The sequence below is a fragment of the Adelges cooleyi genome, unplaced genomic scaffold (assembly GCF_023614345.1).
Source record: "Adelges cooleyi isolate 19-005CV unplaced genomic scaffold, UGA_ACOO_1.1 ACOO_flye_CR_arks_rails_tigmint_CR_PRNA_651, whole genome shotgun sequence".
NCBI lineage: Eukaryota > Metazoa > Arthropoda > Insecta > Hemiptera > Adelgidae > Adelges > Adelges cooleyi.
This window is the reverse complement of record NW_026096352.1, coordinates 3456085-3476638: the sequence shown is the minus strand read 5'-3', so window position 1 is coordinate 3476638 and position 20554 is coordinate 3456085. Positions and strand designations below refer to the sequence as shown.

The 20554-nt window shown below is 32.8% G+C and overlaps 2 protein-coding genes across 3 annotated transcripts; one reads left to right on the top strand and one right to left on the bottom strand.

The window, feature by feature from the left end:
- Positions 1-2904: 2904 nt before the first annotated feature.
- Positions 2905-15754, top strand: LOC126844194 (hemicentin-1-like). Of its 2 annotated transcripts, none has more exons than XM_050582159.1 (14): positions 2905-3117; positions 4732-4947; positions 5262-5491; positions 7791-8153; positions 9567-9717; positions 9788-9960; positions 10420-10492; positions 11033-11174; positions 11241-11362; positions 11445-11591; positions 11713-11847; positions 12494-12597; positions 13015-13281; positions 15231-15754. In XM_050582159.1, exons 2-14 carry the CDS (start codon positions 4746-4748, stop codon positions 15417-15419), a joined length of 2298 nt encoding a protein of 765 aa, XP_050438116.1. In that variant the 5' UTR covers positions 2905-3117; positions 4732-4745; the 3' UTR covers positions 15420-15754. The 2 variants fall into 2 exon arrangements, with proteins under 2 accessions (XP_050438116.1, XP_050438115.1); XM_050582158.1 differs by having other exon boundaries at positions 4717-4947.
- A 1855-nt stretch (positions 15755-17609) lies between these two features.
- On the bottom strand, positions 17610-19341 carry LOC126844733 (protein anon-37Cs-like). Its single transcript, XM_050583129.1, has 2 exons — positions 19061-19341; positions 17610-18999 (listed from the first exon to the last, which is right to left on the bottom strand). The coding sequence occupies exons 1-2, from the start codon at positions 19339-19341 to the stop codon at positions 17610-17612; spliced, it is 1671 nt and encodes a 556-aa protein (XP_050439086.1).
- Between the last annotated feature and the right edge of the window lie 1213 nt (positions 19342-20554).

The window sequence follows — 20554 nt, the reverse complement described above, 5'->3', positions numbered from 1 at the left end:
TTTTGGAAGGGGGGGAGGGTAAATACGCTAGGGCAATTCTGAATTTATAAAAAAACATTTATACATAACAGCAAGTATAATGAAAAAAAATAAGGTTAAAATTTTCTAAAGTTATCGCGTTTTTACTTCTATCTTGAAAAGTAATTTTGATATTCAATTTCGAGCTGAACCATTATTTTAGGCGTAAAAAATACATATTTTGAAATACAAAAAAATTTTAAAAAGTTAACCTTCACGAAGTTATTGTACTTTTTAAAAAATTAAGTAAATTAAGTTTTTGCTTATAACTTCAAAAGTAAGTTCGACCCCCAAAATTTACATCATCGTATTTAGCGTAAAAAAGCATTATTAAAAACATTTTTTTTAAAAAAGCAGTGCTAAATTTTAGGGGGGGGGGCTAAGTACCTCCACTAATTTTTTTGGATATTTAAGCGTGCTCCAACTTCTTTTTTAAAGGGGATCGCATGGAACGGGTTGTTACTTTTATTATCAAATTGCTCAACTTACATTTTTGTGTTATCTAAACATAAAAATATTACAAAATGTTCTAATATTCTCAACTATGGGATATTTAAATGAAGATTTTTAAAAATGAAAAATGATGATTTGATTTATATAAAAATAAGTTTTTTATACGCACCCCCGTCACCCACCAACCCATTCGTTTTCAGTACTTGTTGCCGACATGTTAATTTCTATTAACTCCGTCTAAAAAAAAAAGTAATAATATAATTTAGTTACTAACCAACGGCCTAATGCAAGGTTATTAGTTCTTGTACCCTTTCTGTTGAACTTGTACACATTTATAAACTATTGTTATTACCTTCGTCTATCTGAGGTGCAGGGATTGCTGTAACCAAAATAAAAATATAAAATATTATACGGTTAAGTAAAAAACATATAGGAACATGACTTTGAACTTTAATCGAATATTTATCTTTTTCATTTAGAACTGTATAATGATCAAATTCATGTTGTTTTTTTATTATTATTTATTAATATTATTATTATTGTTGTTATAATATTACTATTATTTTAATTAGATCAATAGTAAATTACGCTGTTAGATAAACATTATGAGGTATTGTAAATGGATTTAATATCCGTAATGAGAAATTAATAAATAAATATGCTGCCTTTAGCATATTTATTGCTGGCATAGGAATCGCATCTTAATACTAACTTAGTACCACGCACTAGCGGTCCCGCATAACGTTCCTGGGCGAGTCAAGACGGTCACGAGATAGCGCACCATATTATGCATTTAGTTAAACGTGCCCGTCATGTCTGGACTGTCGAAACTGAACCCCCCCCCCTTCTTTCTCCGTTTCTTCTTTTAGCAGAGAAATTAATTTATATTACATAGTGTTTACAAATTAGTAACAGGATCAGGATTAAATCTCTCAATACTCGTGATTCTAAGAATAGCTGTTAGGAAAATTACATTGTTCATAATATCCAAACAATCGCTAACGTATATTTTATTATTGGTATACGTATAACATAATTAAATTCGTAGGAAGCTACCATAGTTCATATGGTATTGTACACAAAATGTAATAATCTCTGTAATACTAAAGCAAGCTTTAATGCACTGTAGTGAAAGCTCGTACATACTTGATCATATACTAGGTGATTGGTTAACTATGGACCAATCAATAACTTATAAGATATTAGACTTTTTTTAATTGTTTTTTTTTTTAATTTAATAGTTATTAGTTGGGACAAATTTAATATATTTTTGAAAAATATAACCCCATCCCTTATATGTTAAAACCGTATGAACTTAAGAATTTTAAATGGTAAAGTATATATATTATTAACTTTTTAAATTAAGAAAAATTATCTGAACATTTTGACTGGTCGATAACCAGTTTTCGATAATTAGTTTTCAAGTTATTCAATTTTAAAAGTTACGACGGGAGGGAAGGGCGGTTGGGCAATGCGCGCAGATAATAACATCTCTATTCTCCACCCTTCCTCCCGTCCTAAATTTTAAACTTTAATAACTTTGAAACTAATTATCAAAAACTGGTTATCGACCAGTCAAAATATTCAGCTATTAACATTATTATTTTTTTTTCTTATGACTTTATTATTGAATATAAATATTTATAAATGCACAACAGTAAATGGGTAAACAGTAATAAAAATTAATAGTTTAGCTTGAATAACATGCAGTAGGGGGGGCACCCAATGGAGCTACCTACTTTGAATTTTGAGTTAGTTTATCTAATAATTATTTTTTGTTTGTTTTTGGTAGGCAGTTTTGGCGATATTGTTTACATAACTGATTTGGAGATCAGAATGAAGAGTTTTATTAGAAACATACCAAGGGCAATTTGTGAGTGTGCGTAGACAAATGGATTGAAACGACTAGATTTTTTGGATATTAGATGGAGCGGCACAGCCCCAGACTTGGATACCGTAATACCATAGTGGAAAGAGAAGAGTTTTGTAGGTGTGTGTTTTAAGTTTAAGATTAAGTTTGGAACGTAAGAGAGGGCGAAGTAGATGAAGTCTTTAACATTAACATTATTAATAAATAATGATAATTTTATCAAGACTCTTGTAGAAATGTAGGTGCATGACGTATGATTTCAATGGAGAGATAGTCTAATGGGTACCAAAATACAAAATGAATTATTATCTGGAGATAGATTATCAAAATAGTTGAATATTTGATTTACTATACTATACTTTAGATATTTCAAATAACCGCGTTGATGCTCAAAGTATATAGCAAATAATCAAAGCTAAAAAATGATTCTGTAATAATAATAGAACTTGACAAATAATAAAATCCGACCTTTGTACTCTCGAGGTAATCAGGAAAATAATATACACATCGTAATATTAATTGAATCAATGTCTCATCTGTGTTAGTATAGCTTTTATCAGCGTGTTATTATTATTATCGACAGGCGAGACAATGCGTATGTGTAAATCCAATTCACAGCTGAAAATGTTTTACAGTTTTAATAAAATAGTATGTAACCGGAATCGAAACAAACTAGATAAACCAACTGTTGTAAATATGCTTGCCTGGAAAATCTAGGGAATTGTTCCAGCCAAGCTGTTGAACATTTCTTATTTGTCTCTCAAACAAAATTACCGGTAAGTAATTTCTTATTAATATTATACGTCTTTATGACATTCGAAAAATGTGTTTTACCTGTACAATCAAACATACGTATTATGATATAAATAATAATAAATCATTTGTCTAAATTGTTTTTTTTCCATAAGACATAACTGCTGTATAAAGATCTCGGCTGGGTATTAATTCGTTAATACGTTTAATGTCGAATATATAATAACTTTTAACTTAACGTAGTTAATATTAATTTAACCAGTCTTGTCTTAAAGTATTTGTAGGCAAATTTTGAGATACGAAGCGAGTATTATAATATACAAATCTCATTTAAGATTTACTAAAAATGTACTGCCATAGTTACCCATACATCGTAATTAACAATAAAATGAAAATATTTTCATTACTTGTTGACTGTTGATTCACTTACGCATAGCAACCTAGAAACTGACTACGGCCATAGTGTAAATTTACCCTATTTTTGTTGTTTTTCCTTAATAAAAAAAAAAATTTTACTCCAGATTTTTGAGAAAATTGTATATGTTATAGTTCCATTTTAGATCTACCTTCAGTCTAATTTTCAGATCTAAATCTTTAAAACTTAGCTTGAAAAGGGTTAATGATATTTTTTTAGTTTGTTAATGTTTATCGGTAGTAATATATTTGAAGAATAATTCAAATAAATTTGGAACTTTTTCGACTATTTTTAAAAAAGTTAAAGAGCATCGTAATTTTAAGTTGAAAAATTTGTAATTTTTTTGGGTGTTTTTCTCGATTTTTATGAGGAAGTGGTGACTTTTTTTAATTTTTTGCCTAATTAAGTACCTTCCAGGTATGATTTCTGATCTATAGAGTTGCTACACGAAGAAATCGGTTCAGCCGTTTACGAGATATTGTGGGTCCAGACGAAAAATAAAAATAAATTAAAAAATAAAAACACATTATTGTAAAACCAATACCTTCTCAGCTAAAAATATTTCATTAAATATATGCTTTTCTAAAAAATAGTAAAAAAGTGAACTAAAAGTAAAAAATAATTATACATAGAGAACAATTTATTTATCAATTGTAGCAATTTTTTTTTAAAAAAATGTCAATTGCTTTGAAAACAACCAAAAATTAACTACAATTTTAAATAATGTTAAACATTTTTAATTTTTTACTAAAAAGAAAAGCGCGTGCCCTATTCAACAAAGTCCCTTATAAATTTGTCAGATAAAATTTCAGATAATGTTTTATATTGTAAGTTTTTTTGTGATTCATTTTTTACTTTTTAGTTCTATTAAAGGTACTTAATAATTGTGAATAGATTACTAAATTCAATTTGAATGATTTTAAAAAAACATGAAATTTAGTGAAATGACCCCCACATATGACCCTGTGTACGGTGACCTGGATGTCCGAGTCCCTATATTATTACAGGATATTGTATTATCGTTCGAGATGAGTGTCTGAGCAAAGTTTCAGCCTTTTACGACATCGGGAAGTGGGTTAAATTAATTTTGCAAGACTTGAAAAATACCCGTACAAACGTACGTACGTTTTAGCGAGTTAAAGAAAAGCATGTAAAAACTATTGTAATGCCCATAGACCAAAAGATTAATCTTTGGTTTTATTTTAAGCTATGATTTGGCTAGTGGCTTTGCTTCAGATGGTATGTTGCACTTTAACGTCCATAGTGCCTTACTCAGAAGATGTGTATAGCAGCATGGCGTTTGTATTCGACACCACAGGATCTATGCAAGACGACTACATTCAGTTGAGATCCCACGCTCAACAAATTATGGACTACGTACTTAAAAGAAACGATACTAATATTAAGCACTTTGTTTTAGTGCCTTTCAACGATCCAGGTAAAACTGGTTGACATTTTCAACAACAGTATACTTTTAAATGTTTAGCTCGCCTTTTAAAAATTACACATGTTAGGATTCCATTGCGATCATAACTTTTAAATTAAACATCTATAACTAACCACCTAACCTTTTGAATTTGAAACATTCAGAATATACAAAGTATAAATAATTAATAACATTTTCAAAAAAAAAAAACTTTTATTTTTACTTCTATCACTTCCAAAATGAAAATTATAATTACTACTACTGGTTACTACTTAACCTTGCCTGCCTTAACTCCACTGTGCTCACGTGATTTTGAAATTTTGAAGTTGTTGGGCCTGCGTCAGAAAGTTTCGATCCATTGGTAATCATGCACATGTTGAATAAAATTAACGTGGTCGGAGGCGGTGATTGTCCCGAAATGGGTGTGACGGCCATAATTCAAGCATTGGAAATTGTCAAACCCAATTCTTACATTTATGTATTCACTGATGCTTCGGCCAAGGACGATAAATACATTAACCAAGCATTAGACCTCATTCAAAGAAAACAAGTTCAGGTAAATTATCTGTAATCAAATAGTGATAACTTTAAAATTCGTTTTTTTTTTGTTTTATATGAGTGCCGATGATTTATATTTTACAAAACGAATATTTTAAGTTTATAATATAGTAAATACCTAATTCCTAAAGTAATTGCTATTTGATCTCTAACTCCGGATATTAAATTATTGCATTAAAAAAAAACTAGTGAACTTTGTGCTTCTAAAACTTATACATGCATTATATATCGATTACCTGCGAACAATAAACTTTATCTGACTATTTTTTTTTATTCGTTTGGCAATTATCTGACCATTATTAAATCATAAAGAAAAAACTAAATGTTATGATTACCTTTCATAACTTATTTAGAACTAATCAGAATGCCAAGTCATCTTATTACAGTTGCCTTTCACCGTTTGATAAACTTTTATGTATTGCACTCCACTTAGAAAATATTCTCAACTACCCGATTTTAATTAACTGTTTTGATATTCTGCATACATTTTCATAAAATATATTTCTGAAAAGTATTTATTCACCGATTTATAAATAACTGTATACAAATATTTTAATTAAATTTCGGCGATTAACTAAATAACTAGCTTAAGTAGATTATAAAAAAACAGTAAAGGTGTATAATATTCGGATAATATTTAAAGGTAGTTTTAAGTATTTATAGTCCCGAAATAAAATACGCCAAATCAATTCATACCAAATCACAAAAATTGGTCATGCGACTACTTTTATAAATTTCAATGTTTTGTAAAATTGTTACCCGAAATAAAATAACTAAGAAATGTATATATTCAACTTAGTTTAACTTAAATGAAAATTAAATATTTTAGTTAAGGACTTAACATAAAATATTAAAACTCACGGTTTAATTAGGTAGTCTATAGTATACAATAAAATCTTATTTATTTTCTTGTCTAAATTAGTTCATTGCCTTTAACCTAACTTTCAATAATGATAAACCTTGATTTAAGCGGAAATATTCACAACAACTTAGCCTAGCGTACTCGAAATTCATACATAATCGTTAACACGTAATTTTGACTTAACTCCTAAAGGATCGGTCAAACAGAAAGCGGACTGTCCGCGCGGACAGGGTCTGTCCAACAAGTCCGCCAGTTCGCTGCGGACTGGGATAGTCAAACAGTATGCGGACAAGTTTGAGCGAACCAGTGTGAAAACTGCCACAACCAAGAGTGTACTGCTGGTTGTTTTTTTATTTTTTACTTTTTTATTTCACGTTTTCTGTTTTCATTTTCTTTTACAAAACGTCTAGATTCTCCTGCTTGCCTTGAGTTAAGTAAGACGAAAACAAAGAAAATGGGTACATGAACTAAATAAAAAGAATAGAATTGGGGTGTTTCACCGACTATGCTGTATTCTCAACGTTCAAACTAGAACTGAACTAAATTGAATTCAATAATTTAAGAGGTCTTATTTTTATGAATTGTTTTAAACCAGATATTAAACACTAAAATATTAGCCAGAAACTTGATGTTTTAATATACTAGCCACCTAAGATACGAGCTTGTTACTGCTTGTTAATATACTATATCATTATCTACCATTATCTATAATTCCACCACTACTTTAAATTTATTTGATACTTCAACGAGACATGAAAATGCTCTTTCGTGGTTGCAGACTCGGCTGAACAATTTTATTAAATTTTACATTTTTGTGAAGTGTTGATACCAGTCTTTTGTCGAATCTGTCCATTTTTCTGTTGTTTTATTATCTGGGTGCCACGTATCATACAAATAAACGCATTCTCGAACTAGATCAATCAATCGTTCCGTTTCATCGGTCATTTTCAGTGCACAATTTTAAAATTTAAAAATTAAGTACAATATGTTGTCATTAATATTGTTTGTATATTTTATGTTCAATAATTATGTAATAATAATAATATTTTAGAAGTGCTGATACGTGTGGAAAATCCAGTGTATTGTTTATATTAAATATATATATATTTTTTTTATTTTACAAAATTATTCCAGTCCGCCGCGAACTTTGTGAAAAAATACAACCATCCGTTTGTCTGCGGCGGACTAGTATAGTCCGCGGCGGTAGGTCGCTGTCTGTTTAACCAGAATGATGCATTTAAATACAGTACAGAGTCCGCGCGGACAGTCCGCTTTCTGTTTGACCGATCCTTTACCCAAATACTTCAGAAATGTCCTGTATAGTTGAATTTTAAAATTAATATTTAGCGAATAATTTGCTAATACTTAGCATTGCGTAAATGAATAAGTTATCAAATTCAATCATAAAAGGCGTAATGATTACCTTTGTGATTAGGTGGTCGTTTTACAAACCGGACACTGTTCTTCGATGACCAGAAGCTACCAGAGCATAGCATCAATGGGATCGGGTCAGGTGTTCGACGTTAGTAAGAATGACGTCTCCCAAGTATTAGAGTTCATCAAGACATCGATGGACACTAATAGAGTTAATTTACTGTCTATCAACGTACCCCACAGCGAGGTCTTTCCGTCCCCAAAAGCAATTAACGTCGACGATTCAATTAAACAGCTTTTAGTATCCGTTTCCGGACTGAAAACCATGGTGAACGTAGTAAACCCGACCGGTAAAAAAATGGACGAGTCCGATGGTCTGATGACCGACTTGGACTTGCAAAACGTTAAAATTATGACGATTTTGGTAAGCATGTAGTGAATAATAACGTTATCCAATTATAAGTGCTGGCCAAATTGACTTTTATAAAAAATACAAAAATAATTGTGTTTCAATTTAAATATTTTATTAATTGCAATATTTTGCTGTACAATATTTGAATTGTTAACGTAGTTTTATAGCATTTATAAGATCTATAAACATCAAATTAAACTATTGGTACTGCCGTTCATGCAAAAGACTTCAAGTCAATAATTGTAGTTTAAACTTAATGACTTTTATGTGTTGAGAATATTGTAAATACAATATTTAAAATTCTTTGTATATCATTGTTATAAATCTACTTGACATTATCAGGTGATGACAGACTGTAGTATTTTCTATTATTCTTTATCAATTGTGTAGGCGAGATAGATCAAAAATGGGGCTAATTATGTAAAGACGAAGTAACAAATGGGACTCTTCAAAAAAACATTAAAGAAGTCTCTAAATAGCATAATAGTATACTAAAAATCCCTTCCCTTTGCTAAATTTTTGAGGGGAAGAGGGTTAAACAAATCAATTTTTTTTCAAAATTAAGAACTTTTCCTACAATAGTTGTTCCTCGTATAATAATCTAAAGTTTGCTTCTTATAAATTTGTATGTAAGTGCAATGGTTAAGTCAGAAAAGCAGCCGTAAATTGTTTATTTTTGAAAATGTAATAGCACATAAGCTATAGATAATAAGCTTAAGCTTAGTTTGTTTACATTATGTTGTAGAGCGCTTCATACTATTTTTGAGTTATGGCGGCAGATAACGTGAGTGCTGACGATCGTCGCGCATGCGCACTGCGTCGTTCCTGGCCGTATTGCGCATGCGCGTCGGTCGTCAGCGCTCACGGTACCTACCGCCATAACTAAAAACAGTATAAAGCGCTCCATAACGGCAACAATTTACGCGCAGAAAAAATACATCCCAGTGGGCATCTATATTGTTTATTAATAATTATAATCAATGCTATTACTAATTCGTGACCAGTCAGATTATTCAAATACAACAAAACAGGATCAAGCTTAGGAAGTATAAACCAAGAAGTTAAAGGGACAGGACAGTATTTAATTATGTTTCGATGATCAAGCTAACCTTGATTCGAGCCTTCACCAAACCTTTGTATACAAATACTTGCTTGTATACAAGTATCGTTATGCCATATCCGACAGAATACGGTATCCGTTCCCCTTAAATGTGTTTTGCATGAACTGGGTTGGTGTACACTTTCCCTGTTGCCTAAAACCTCTATATCTTAATATTTATACCAACAAATGATAGTAACTATATTTTCTTGCTGGTAAAAACTAAAAGCTGTTTTAGTTATTACTGATTTATGTGTGTTGCTAAATTGTTGGGTTTAGGTGAAAAACTACTTTCAATTTTTTTTATTATTTTATGTTACCATTAGGATCCGATGCCCGGCGAATGGACTTTGTACGTGACCAGCGAGTCGGCTCATACTATTCGTGCTTGCGGTACTAGCACTAAAAGTTTTGATTATGGATTCGCTATTACTAAACCGGGCAGTATCAGCCAAACTAGTCATAGGCCGATGAAAGGTTTGTGACAATACTTATCGAAACAAAATCTCAGTTAAATTGTGTTTAATAAGGTATGTAATAATTTCAGGTACCAGCAATTATGTTTTGGTGAAATATCCGGATGTTAATGCATTTTTGTCGTGTGACATAAAGGAGTTACACAGCGATGGCAAAAATAATTCGCTGCCTATTTTTGAAATCAGTAAAAATGTAATGTTATGCGGTCCATTTGTGCCGAATAACAATCCTTTTTACGTACAGGTAAATTCTATGGTCATGGTTCGGGTAGAATAGGATTGCGTACGCTGCCCCTCGGCAATAAACTTATTAGCTTAGCTTATTTGCTAAATTACATAATATACTACACATAGACGAAACTAGAAACGATATAAAATGATTATCTGTAATAAAAGTTCAGTGCTGTAGATTCAGAAATGGTAATCTTATGTCACGTACAATGTATACGGCAGCCAATAAAAGCACATAGAGGGCTGATACTTACTATCTTATTATAACTTATATTATAGGCTAGATGGTCGTACGAAGTATTAGTTGTAATTTAATCTTATTGACCAAGATTTTGAAGTTCAAAACAGTTTCATAATTTCCACCTTTTATACCAAATGAATACAAATTAATTACCAATCGCACGTCGTGAATAGAAACAAAATTAAAGTACACAAATACACCTTAAAACCATCTGCGTTTAAACATTTTTAGGTGTTTGGTAAGAACAATAACGGTAATTATTTCAAAAGGATTACTAAAACCAGTATCACGCCCGACGATCCGGGTAATATAACCGTATAATAAATAATAATTTATTTATTTTAATAGTAAGTAATAATTCTGCGGTAGGATGTCGGTATCTGGTATGTCACTTTTTATTATTCTTGGGGCAAATTATCGTATGGCTAGGTGTTTTCATTAGCAAGTTATGATTGCTAATTCTATAGCTAAAAACTTTCATTGTATTTTCCTGAAAGTTTGAAAAATGGACATATCAGCTTCTATAATCCTACCGCAGAATTATTATTATAAGTTTATAGATGCTTCCAAATTCAAAAATTAAAACAAAGCATGCTGAAATATTCATTATGAAGTCCTTTTTGTATAAAATCTGAACCGAACTTCTATATCGGCCCTTTAATACAGTTTTAAAACAGCATGTAATGGAACGATTATAATTCATATCATAAGAATTTTTTATTCTTATAATAATTAATATCATAAGAAATTATAAAAATAATTGTGTTTATGTTATGTGTAACAATGTAATATGTTTGCATGTTATTTATTATATAATAATTGTGTATAACACTATGTCCATTAGACAAGCCTTATATATCGACGCCTAAAAGAGTTGTGGTAGAAAAAGGTGAAGAACTACACATAGTTTGCCACGTGGAGTCCTTGGTGCCGTTTTCTGTCACTTGGCGGGCGTTTAACTACCCCGCGCAGAATTGGAATTTTAAGTACAACGAACTTACATCCCAATAACCTTTTATCAATACAATAATATGTCGATTTCTTGGTTTCAGCCAAAGTGCGGAAATCGAACTAGTTATACGAAACGTGACATTAAGTCACATCGGCATGTACGAGTGTAGTGCAAAAAACATAGCAGGAAATTCAGAGAGTTTGACCAACGTCAACGTGATAGGTAAAACCAAACAACTAATTTTTTAATCTTTCGTCTTAATCAAAATCGACTCCGATTAATTGAAATCGTTTTATAAATTTAGCTAAACCTACTCTAGATAGAACAACTGAAAACGTTACAGTTATACTATTTGAAGGCGATAACTACTCTATCGCATGCGAGGGACACGGGTTACCAGAACCCAAAATTGCTTGGATTTCAAACGGGACACCAATTCCTCCATACAGCGGTACACCTAATCATAACTTTTGCATGACATTTCCGGTGCATTTTGCACAGTATCATTGCTCAATATCTATACTTACAATATCACTTCTAGAGTATGGTGATAGAAATACTGAAATTTTCAGATCATGTTTTCATAGTGAGTGGCACGACTAGATTAGTTATTTATGATGCCACGTTCGATGAATCCAACGTGTACATCTGTAGAGCATCCAACGACTTCGGCGTGTCTGAAAAACACTACCAAATCATTGTTCGAAGTGAGTTGGCTGTTCTTTTGCATTTTAAAAATAATATTTGTCTCAATGTATGGTTTATTCCGATATTTAAATTTTCAAAAGGGCTTTTAGGGGTAAAGAGTCCAAGACCCCTGAATGCAGGTCTTGAAGGCCAAGTCAGCAAGTTCTGCTATATTCCTGGAATCACATTGACTTCTAAAATGATTCCCGGAAGACAGCAGAACTTTCCATTACTTTCCAAACTTTACGATACTATTAGAAACTTTAATACGACATTAATTACTAAATTTAAGAGTACAAGGGTTTCGTAATATTTAATTTTTAATTAGTACAACTCTTAGTAAATAAAGTTTAACTACAAAGTTTAAAAAAATGTGTATGTTATAAATATTCAATAGATTGTTCATCAATCTTGTAGCACAATATTTTTGGTTTTTTTAAATAAATAGTTTAAAGTAAATTGATGTAGGCAATAAAAAGACATCAAAATAAAAACCCAACGATACGTTTATTACGGTCAGCTATTAAACTAGTATCAAGCCCAATGTCCTCTTTTTGAGAGTTAAAATTGTGACATTTTTCTTTTTTCTTTAGAACTATTTGTTATGAAGCACCTAAGAAAATAAATTAAATATATTCTATTTGCAATTTATGCATATTATTTTAGCTAAACCATCTCTGTCGACGGCGAATGAGACCCTGGAAATTGATGAATTCAGTGATGTATACTTACGCTGTCCTTTACCAAACAAACATAATCGGTGGTTCAAGGTAAGTCAATGGAGGTCACATATTATTATTGATATAAAGAAGGTATACAAATTACCTGTCAGATTCCGCAATTTAGAGGTAATACTTTCTTCGCGCCATTACTCCTTTTCAATTTGTTTCCTTTTTAGTATTACTTTAAGAACCAGTAAAGAAATAAAATATATTTTAATAAACCCTTAACCACAAAAATAATACTCTATAGCGTATGCATAACAGACTGTGACCTATTATAGGCAAATACGTACTTATATACCTACTATTATATGTAACCACAAGTTTTGCTTGAGTTTTTCTACTTTAATAATTGTTGGTCACATATTTTATGTACATTCGGAATAGAGTAAAGAATTATTACTTAATCGTTTACATTTGATAACAAACTTATCAGAAATAAAAATTAATTGTAAATTGTTTTAGGATAATGTGGACATCAGTTCTATAATCAATGAACGAGCGGACGAACCACATTACAAACAAACGGATCACGGGCTAAAGATATACGAACTAAACGCAGAAGACAGTGCTACGTATGCTTGTGTAACTCCGGAAAATAAAACTTACACACACGACTTAAATGTAGTGTTTAGCCCTCATTTCGTAGTTGAGAGCCCCGATCAAATTTTAGCCAAGATAAATGATACGATTTTGCTAGACTGCACAGTCAAAGGGTATCCTATTCCTAAAGTATGTCCTAATAGTATATTAAAATAATATTCTAGTATTTATTATTATTGTTAGTAATAGTATCATTTTTTATACTTACGGCAAATTATACTAATTACAATTGTACCTCAAAGTCAAACTTCCTGCTCGCTCTTTCATTTGGTATCTGTCTCAATGCATTTGGTTTTGTTCTTTACAATAATATGCTGACGTAGGTATTAAGAATCTGCCTCATTTTTTTACGTCGTGCTATTTCAATTAATAGTTTATTCTTTTTACATTTTTTGTTTTAATTCTCTTGGAATCTTGAACAACAATTGACAAACTGTTTTTTTATATTATCCTCAGACCTCAACTTTCATTTTATATTCTTCTTATTTTTGTCTGCTGAGTCGGAACAAAGTGGGCTGAAAGTTTAATACATTATAGTGTTTGCATTCATATACAACATAAATATAGAATATACTGTAGGTATACATCAGATCAATTAAAACAGATAATATATCATCTCAGCGACGGACTGACAACCCGTCGCGGATAGCGAATTCGTTAAGAAACCATCCAGCGTTAAGCCTTTATGGCCTGTTAAGCTACATGATGATGATGATGATAATATTATTATTAAATTTGTAGAAATATTAAATTCAATTGGTATTAAATACGTATACAATATACATGTTATATTTAATACTCCCTTTAACGTCGACATCAAAGGAATCATTATACTATAGATATATATGTACAAGTATTGAACACATACGAGAATAAGTGATCTAACTTATCTGACGTGAATTATATAGTGATGTTTTACATAAATGGAATTTCAATAGTATTAAATGTGATAGGGTAGTAAAACTAAAAGATTAAATGATCAAAGGTAGGTATTTAGTTTCCTTTTAACCTTATGAATCATTACCCCTCTGTTAGTGTGTTGGGGTGCAAATAAGTTTATTGAAAACCCCGTAACATAGGATTTCTAAATATTTCTAGACAACACATACTAACGGAAGGTTAACGTTTGTGAGACCTAATTAGACGTCATCAACGGTTCATATAAATGTAAAATTAAATTGTAATATTTAGTTTCTTTTAAGCGTTTACTGTTTAAGTTTCACTACACTATCAATTCAGTATTTCATTTATTGAAAAATAATTAATTTTAATAAACGTAAATTGGTTTAAATACTTAATATAAATTGTGCTGTATTTCTATATATGTGTATATATGACATACTAAAGTGGATTTTATCATTATTATTAATGATAATTGATAGGACAAGAAGTAAATATGCTCTAGAATTGCAAAATGGTAGATATTAAACAACAAACGATTTTTTAAACTTTATTGTAAAATATGTTTCCTGAAACAAAACGTGTTCATCGTTCTAAAAGGAAGATATATTTCTGACTTTTTTTATTACAATTTCAAAATCAGTTAAGCTATTAGAATATTATTTCAATCAATATTTGTTGTTGTTGGTTACGTTGAGATACCTGTTTAGATCCATATATTTTGTATCACACCTATTTTCATAGAAAAAATAAAGCAAAATAATTTAAATATAATTTCTAAAATAAAACAAAACATTTAATACAATTAATCAGTTTTTTCAATATTTTCCTCTCGTTTTTCTTGTAAAAAATAAATTATACCAAATACTGTATGCCTAAAAGATTTCAAAACAAGTTCGGTACATCATAGTGTACTTTGGCAATGGCCAAATAGCAAAAGTTAATTTGCTGTAGTATGTGGATATATTATATTAGATATAATTTTTATTTGTCTAACTTGCAGCTTACAGATCTAAATCTGTGTCTATAAAACTGCATATTCTCAACGTGTATAATTTATAGTGTATAATTAAAAACATGTACATTTAATGACTTTTAATAAATGTTTTATTCTCAACACAATCCTGTATTCCAAACAAATTCTAACTATAATTTAATTGTTGCATTTTGGGTTTCAGGTACTGTGGACGAAAAACGATATGCTTTACCCTGTTACCGAATGGACACTAAAAAATTCGAATTTTTTGAATGGAAATCAACAAATTGTAATTAAATCAGTGGACTTGACGCATGGAGGTACTTACAACTGCAACGCAAAGCACAAATTTGGAATCGAACGACGTACATTGTCCATGACAGTACTGTAGGAAAAACTTAATTTATGGAGTATATTAACTATGTATAAATTATTAAAAATTGTGTATGTTAACACACAAGCCAGCACAGTCGTTTGAAAATGGTTACTATTTGAACTAACTTGTTATTCGAATGTAGATTATATTTTTTATAAGTATAATGAATATATTTGTTTGTTTTATTGTTTTTCTGCAGCAGTGTGCTAAGCTAGAGCCTAGAAGCACGGCTAACATCATTGTAAATTACTATACTTATGTAATCTTTTATCAAAGTTGTATATTATAAAATATTTGTAAGTCCTTATCTTATCAAAAAATATATTATCTTCACGATGTTGAATGGTTAATCGATAATTTGTTTTAATTAAAATAGTAATAACATCATTATAAACCACTGTAAACTGTAAAATGAAATGCTTAACTACAAAAGATAAATCAGTAAAACATTTGGAAAATAGAATTCCGATAAATCCTATTTTACCTTTTAAAAAATACACACACGAAAGTTTGAAAAAAAAAAACTTAGCACTCGCCTTTAAAGCGATTGAAAAAATTCGGTGATCGTGAAAGATCGAGTCACTAATTGGGCGCTAATTTTGTCGTATACGCACTTTTATACACGAAATGTTATAAATAAACACACACTGTAAATAAAATTACTTAATACCTTTAAGAGGACACTACCCAGGCAATTTCTAAGGAGTAAAATATAGGCAATTATTTGAAAAATCTTAAATTAGAGTTTTAACCCCTTAACTGCGTGAATTTTTTTTAACCATATGCTATAAATGTACTTAATACTACTTAAAAAAATAAAAATAATTTTTTTTTTTGAGTTTTGGTTTCATGGAAAACGCTAATTAAAGAATTTTTCCAAATATGGAACATTGCGCATACAAAGATGTATAACATGAGCAAATATAAACAATAAATACAATCTTTCCATATATGGAACATTGTGCAGTGAAGGGTTAACTATAATGTATACCTATTAGTACAGTAATGAGGATACTTCGTTGATTGTCATTTTTTTTTGTCAGACTATTACAGTCATTTCTATCGGATAAATTACAATTGTTTTCCCATCAAAACTGCTTTGTTCGGGACAAGTATGTACGGTCAGCATTAACAGTAAATTTACCAAATTTTCACAATGCATAGAGAAGAACATCCGTGGGGTAGCGTTTTAATTTTTTTGATACCTATGCTTAATGTTTTTTATAAACAAACAAGCTATCCACCCGGCGTTGCCCGAGATTTAGTCTCCCAAGTGCCAGGGCTGAGTAAAATAATTCCCATTCCCCCATTCCATCCCCATCCCCCATCTCTAATCTCTTATCTCTTATCAGATAACAGCGTGACAGCGTTTATGTGATACTTTTAATGTCCTCTTACTCAAGGGTCCCGGTCCCGGATCCCGTTCCAACAGTTAAAAACTTGCCCAGAATCGTGGTACATAGAATCGGCTTGTTCCTTTAATCATCACCTACTATTTGCTCGAGTACCGTGGTAACCATGGTTACAAACCAAGTGTTAATTTTGAGTTACCATGGTTACAAACATTTAATTTATTTAAATTTTGTATTTAAAGTACAAAGTTCATGTTTGAGGCTTCCCTTAAGAGCAGGCCCCCCACATGAATTTTTCAAGTACGGTACTGTAAATGAATCCGGGCCCTTATTATATATTAGTATTTATAATAATTTAAATATAATTTCTCACAATTTATTTTTATTTTTCATACGGTACCTAAAATATTTGTTACACAGCTTATATTGCTTTTATACACCTGTAGACAGTACCACAATTACCGCCACAACTCGGGAGCTTGACGGTTGTGGTAAAAACTAATATGCATGCTATGATCGCGGGTTGTTTTGACTTTGGTCGTCGATAAAAGAATTATTATCTTCTAATGCTAAAAATAGCACTACTAGGGCAGGCGGCTGACTTATTTCTTTTATCGTCCCGGATTTTTTCCCCTTTTATTTTTTCCAAGAAATGCTTGCGCTGCACGCCCTACCCACCTACCGTCCTACCGACGCCAAGTGGCCGATCTCATCAAATAAAAATAATATACATTTCGATTGTTAAACAAAATTATGTATTATAAAAAGTATTATGTATTATAGTAAATAATAATTATATACCAATAAATCGTAAATATAATTCTTAAAGTTAGTAATAAATCGTTCGGAAATGTTATTTATTATATTCTTGAGTGAAGCCGTCGCGTGGTTTATTTGTGAGTCTTGGAGGCGGCGCGGCGTTAGACGGAAACGGTGGGCCCTTGTACTGTATTGTCGACTCGATGATCTGGCTGGACGCCCTGATACCGGTCATTCTTGATCCGTGCACAGTGCCGTAGTGCTCGACGCTGGTGTGCTCGCCGGCGAATATGATAACGGGCGGCATGTCGCAGTCGGTCGACAGCGGCGTGGCCAGATCGATGATGTGGCCAATGCCCGATGTCGCATTCATGAACGTTCTGAAACCGCGAAAATCGGGGTTCGTCGACCACTTGGTGGCGTACACTTGCGATGGCGGCGATAGGTGCGGGTCACCGCGAAATCGCCGCAGTAATTCGTGCACTTCGGAGCTCAGCATCGCCTCGTTCATGGTCTCGACGGCCAGCGATTCGCGGTCGGTCACCGTCATGGTCAGTACCTTACTACTGCCCGGCGCCTCATGCACGCCACTTACGCACCTGCTCCAGTGGTTTCGATCGTTACTGCTGCCGTACAGGTCCATCTTGGACCACGCAAAGTTCATGTGTCCGGTGCCGGGTAACCAGAACGGACGTTCGTACCGCGCGAACACTTTACACACGTTCGCGAATCCCAGGTTCTGAATGGCCTCCCACTGTTTGGCTGGCAGCGCGGGACAGAACAAGGACTGTGAGTGCTTGAGCACGCCCAACGGGACCGTGCACACCACGTAGTCAGCCGGATACTCGACGCCTTCTTCCGTGACCACTATCGACCGCGGGCTGGTGTTATTGGGCGCGCCCCAACGGATGGTGGCGACGCGCTGGTGCGTCTTCAGGCAGTTGACGGGTATATTCCGAATAAGCGGCGCCATAGTGCCGATCAGTCCGGAGGCGACAGAGACCTCGCCGCCCGGCAGCTTGACCGCAGGGCCGTACAGTTCGTACGCAACGTTACGCAGGCTAGCGCCAATTTTTGTTCGCAGTTCATTGGTCATGGCGTACATGACGCGGCCCATGTCGTCGAGTTCGCCGCGGTCACCGAGGTAGCCCTTCAGCTCGGATTCGATGCGTTCGTCGAACCACTCCCACAGACTTTCCGTTCTCTGCACGTTCAGCATCTCGTCGTACGCCAAAACCGCCGCTCTCTCGATCTCCCTGAATCGGCTCACCGCTTTCGCCACTACCTTGTCCTTAATCTGCCGGTGTTCTTCCGGAACGTACCATCCACCCGCCGTCCGGTCGATCCTGGGCAACGGTGGACTCATCAACCGCTCATGGCTAGCCAACCGAAACACCGAGTCCGACGGACACCCGTACAACGAATCCACTCCCAGTTCCGTCATCACGTCTCCGTACCACGTCGAATGTATGCGACCGCCCACCCTGTAGCATCAAGTAATTTATTATATCTTACTATGTGTGTTGGAAAGATAATGAAACTGACTCGTTGGTGGCTTCGAGCACAACAAAATTATGAATGCCAGACATGGACAGGTGCTGGGCAGCCGATAGACCTGCCATGCCCGCTCCAACGATGACCACTCTGGGCTGTTTCCAAGACGGATCCAACTTGCAATAATTCATCGGCAAGCATGTCGAATTGACATCACAGTCCATTTCTTCACTGGGCTTGGCCTTGCCACGCCATAGAGATAACCAGCGTCCAATGTTGCATCTAACGTTGCGTCCAGCGAACCTTCTCATGGTGTTAAGTATCAACGCCATGTCACAGTAATACAAACCAAATTGGGTAAACCTAGCTAATACAGATAAACCCACACATAATGAAAACAAATAGACAATGTGAAAAATAGAAATGTGTCAAAACGCATTTTGCCAGTGTAATGGTTTCCAAACAGCCAACATCTTATTTACTATTCGAAAAATAAATATTTTAGAAACTAACTATATTTACTTATAATATTTTTTACTTTACATATTACTATAGTATTATTTATTTATTTATTTATTAGTATTATATTGTTTACCGGATTTTTTTTTTTTCAATTGTAAAGGTTAGTAATAAATCGTTCGGAAATGATATTTATTTCATATATTCTTGTCTGGAACGTTCTAATCTTTCACGTTCATGTTCGGTAATTCTATAATATCTCGTGATGATCAATAACCATAATTTTATTTAAGTACGCAATGCGGTGTTTTTTGACAGCTCGAAACACACGCGGATATTACAAATCCTCATCTACACGTACACTGTGCATAAGACTAGGGTACAATCTGATGGTTTTATTTACATCATTATTAGGTAGGTTATATTTCTTGTTGTGTCCGTTGGGGAGGGGAGGAGGGGGGGATCAGGAGAAGGAGAGATAAATAATATACACCGTATACAAACAGACGTGGGTAGTAGGATGAAAAGGACAATTAGTAACCAAAATAATTATATCCTTGAACCAATATAATAAATCATGTCAATATAATATTATACATATTTACTAAGCAAAATAACTAGAGGAGCAGCTATTCCGGTTAAGTGTAACTCTATCTTATAACTATAGTATGTAGTACGTGTTTTTATTTCATTCTCTATGCATGTCAACTTGTAACATTAGCATCTTCCAGAATGCCTTTGAATCACGTATAATATATATAACTAATTACCGTGAATTAAAAGTACGGGTCTTATATTATTTTTAATATAAGGCACTCCCTTGCTTTAAAGATAAAAAATGTGTTTATCACATTAAATTACCTATTAAAGACAGAATGATGTAATGAAAGTAATGACTGGTCAATAATCAATTTTGAGTAAATACTTTCGAGTTATTAGAATTTAAAGTTTGAGTGTGGAAGGGAGTGCCGGTTCAGCCATTACTTTTTTGGAACATTCTGTCTTATATAAATAAATCTACCAATATATAAAAGCTATTTTCTTTTTAAAAGTCCTTTAATCCCTTAATATTATCTTTTAAAATAT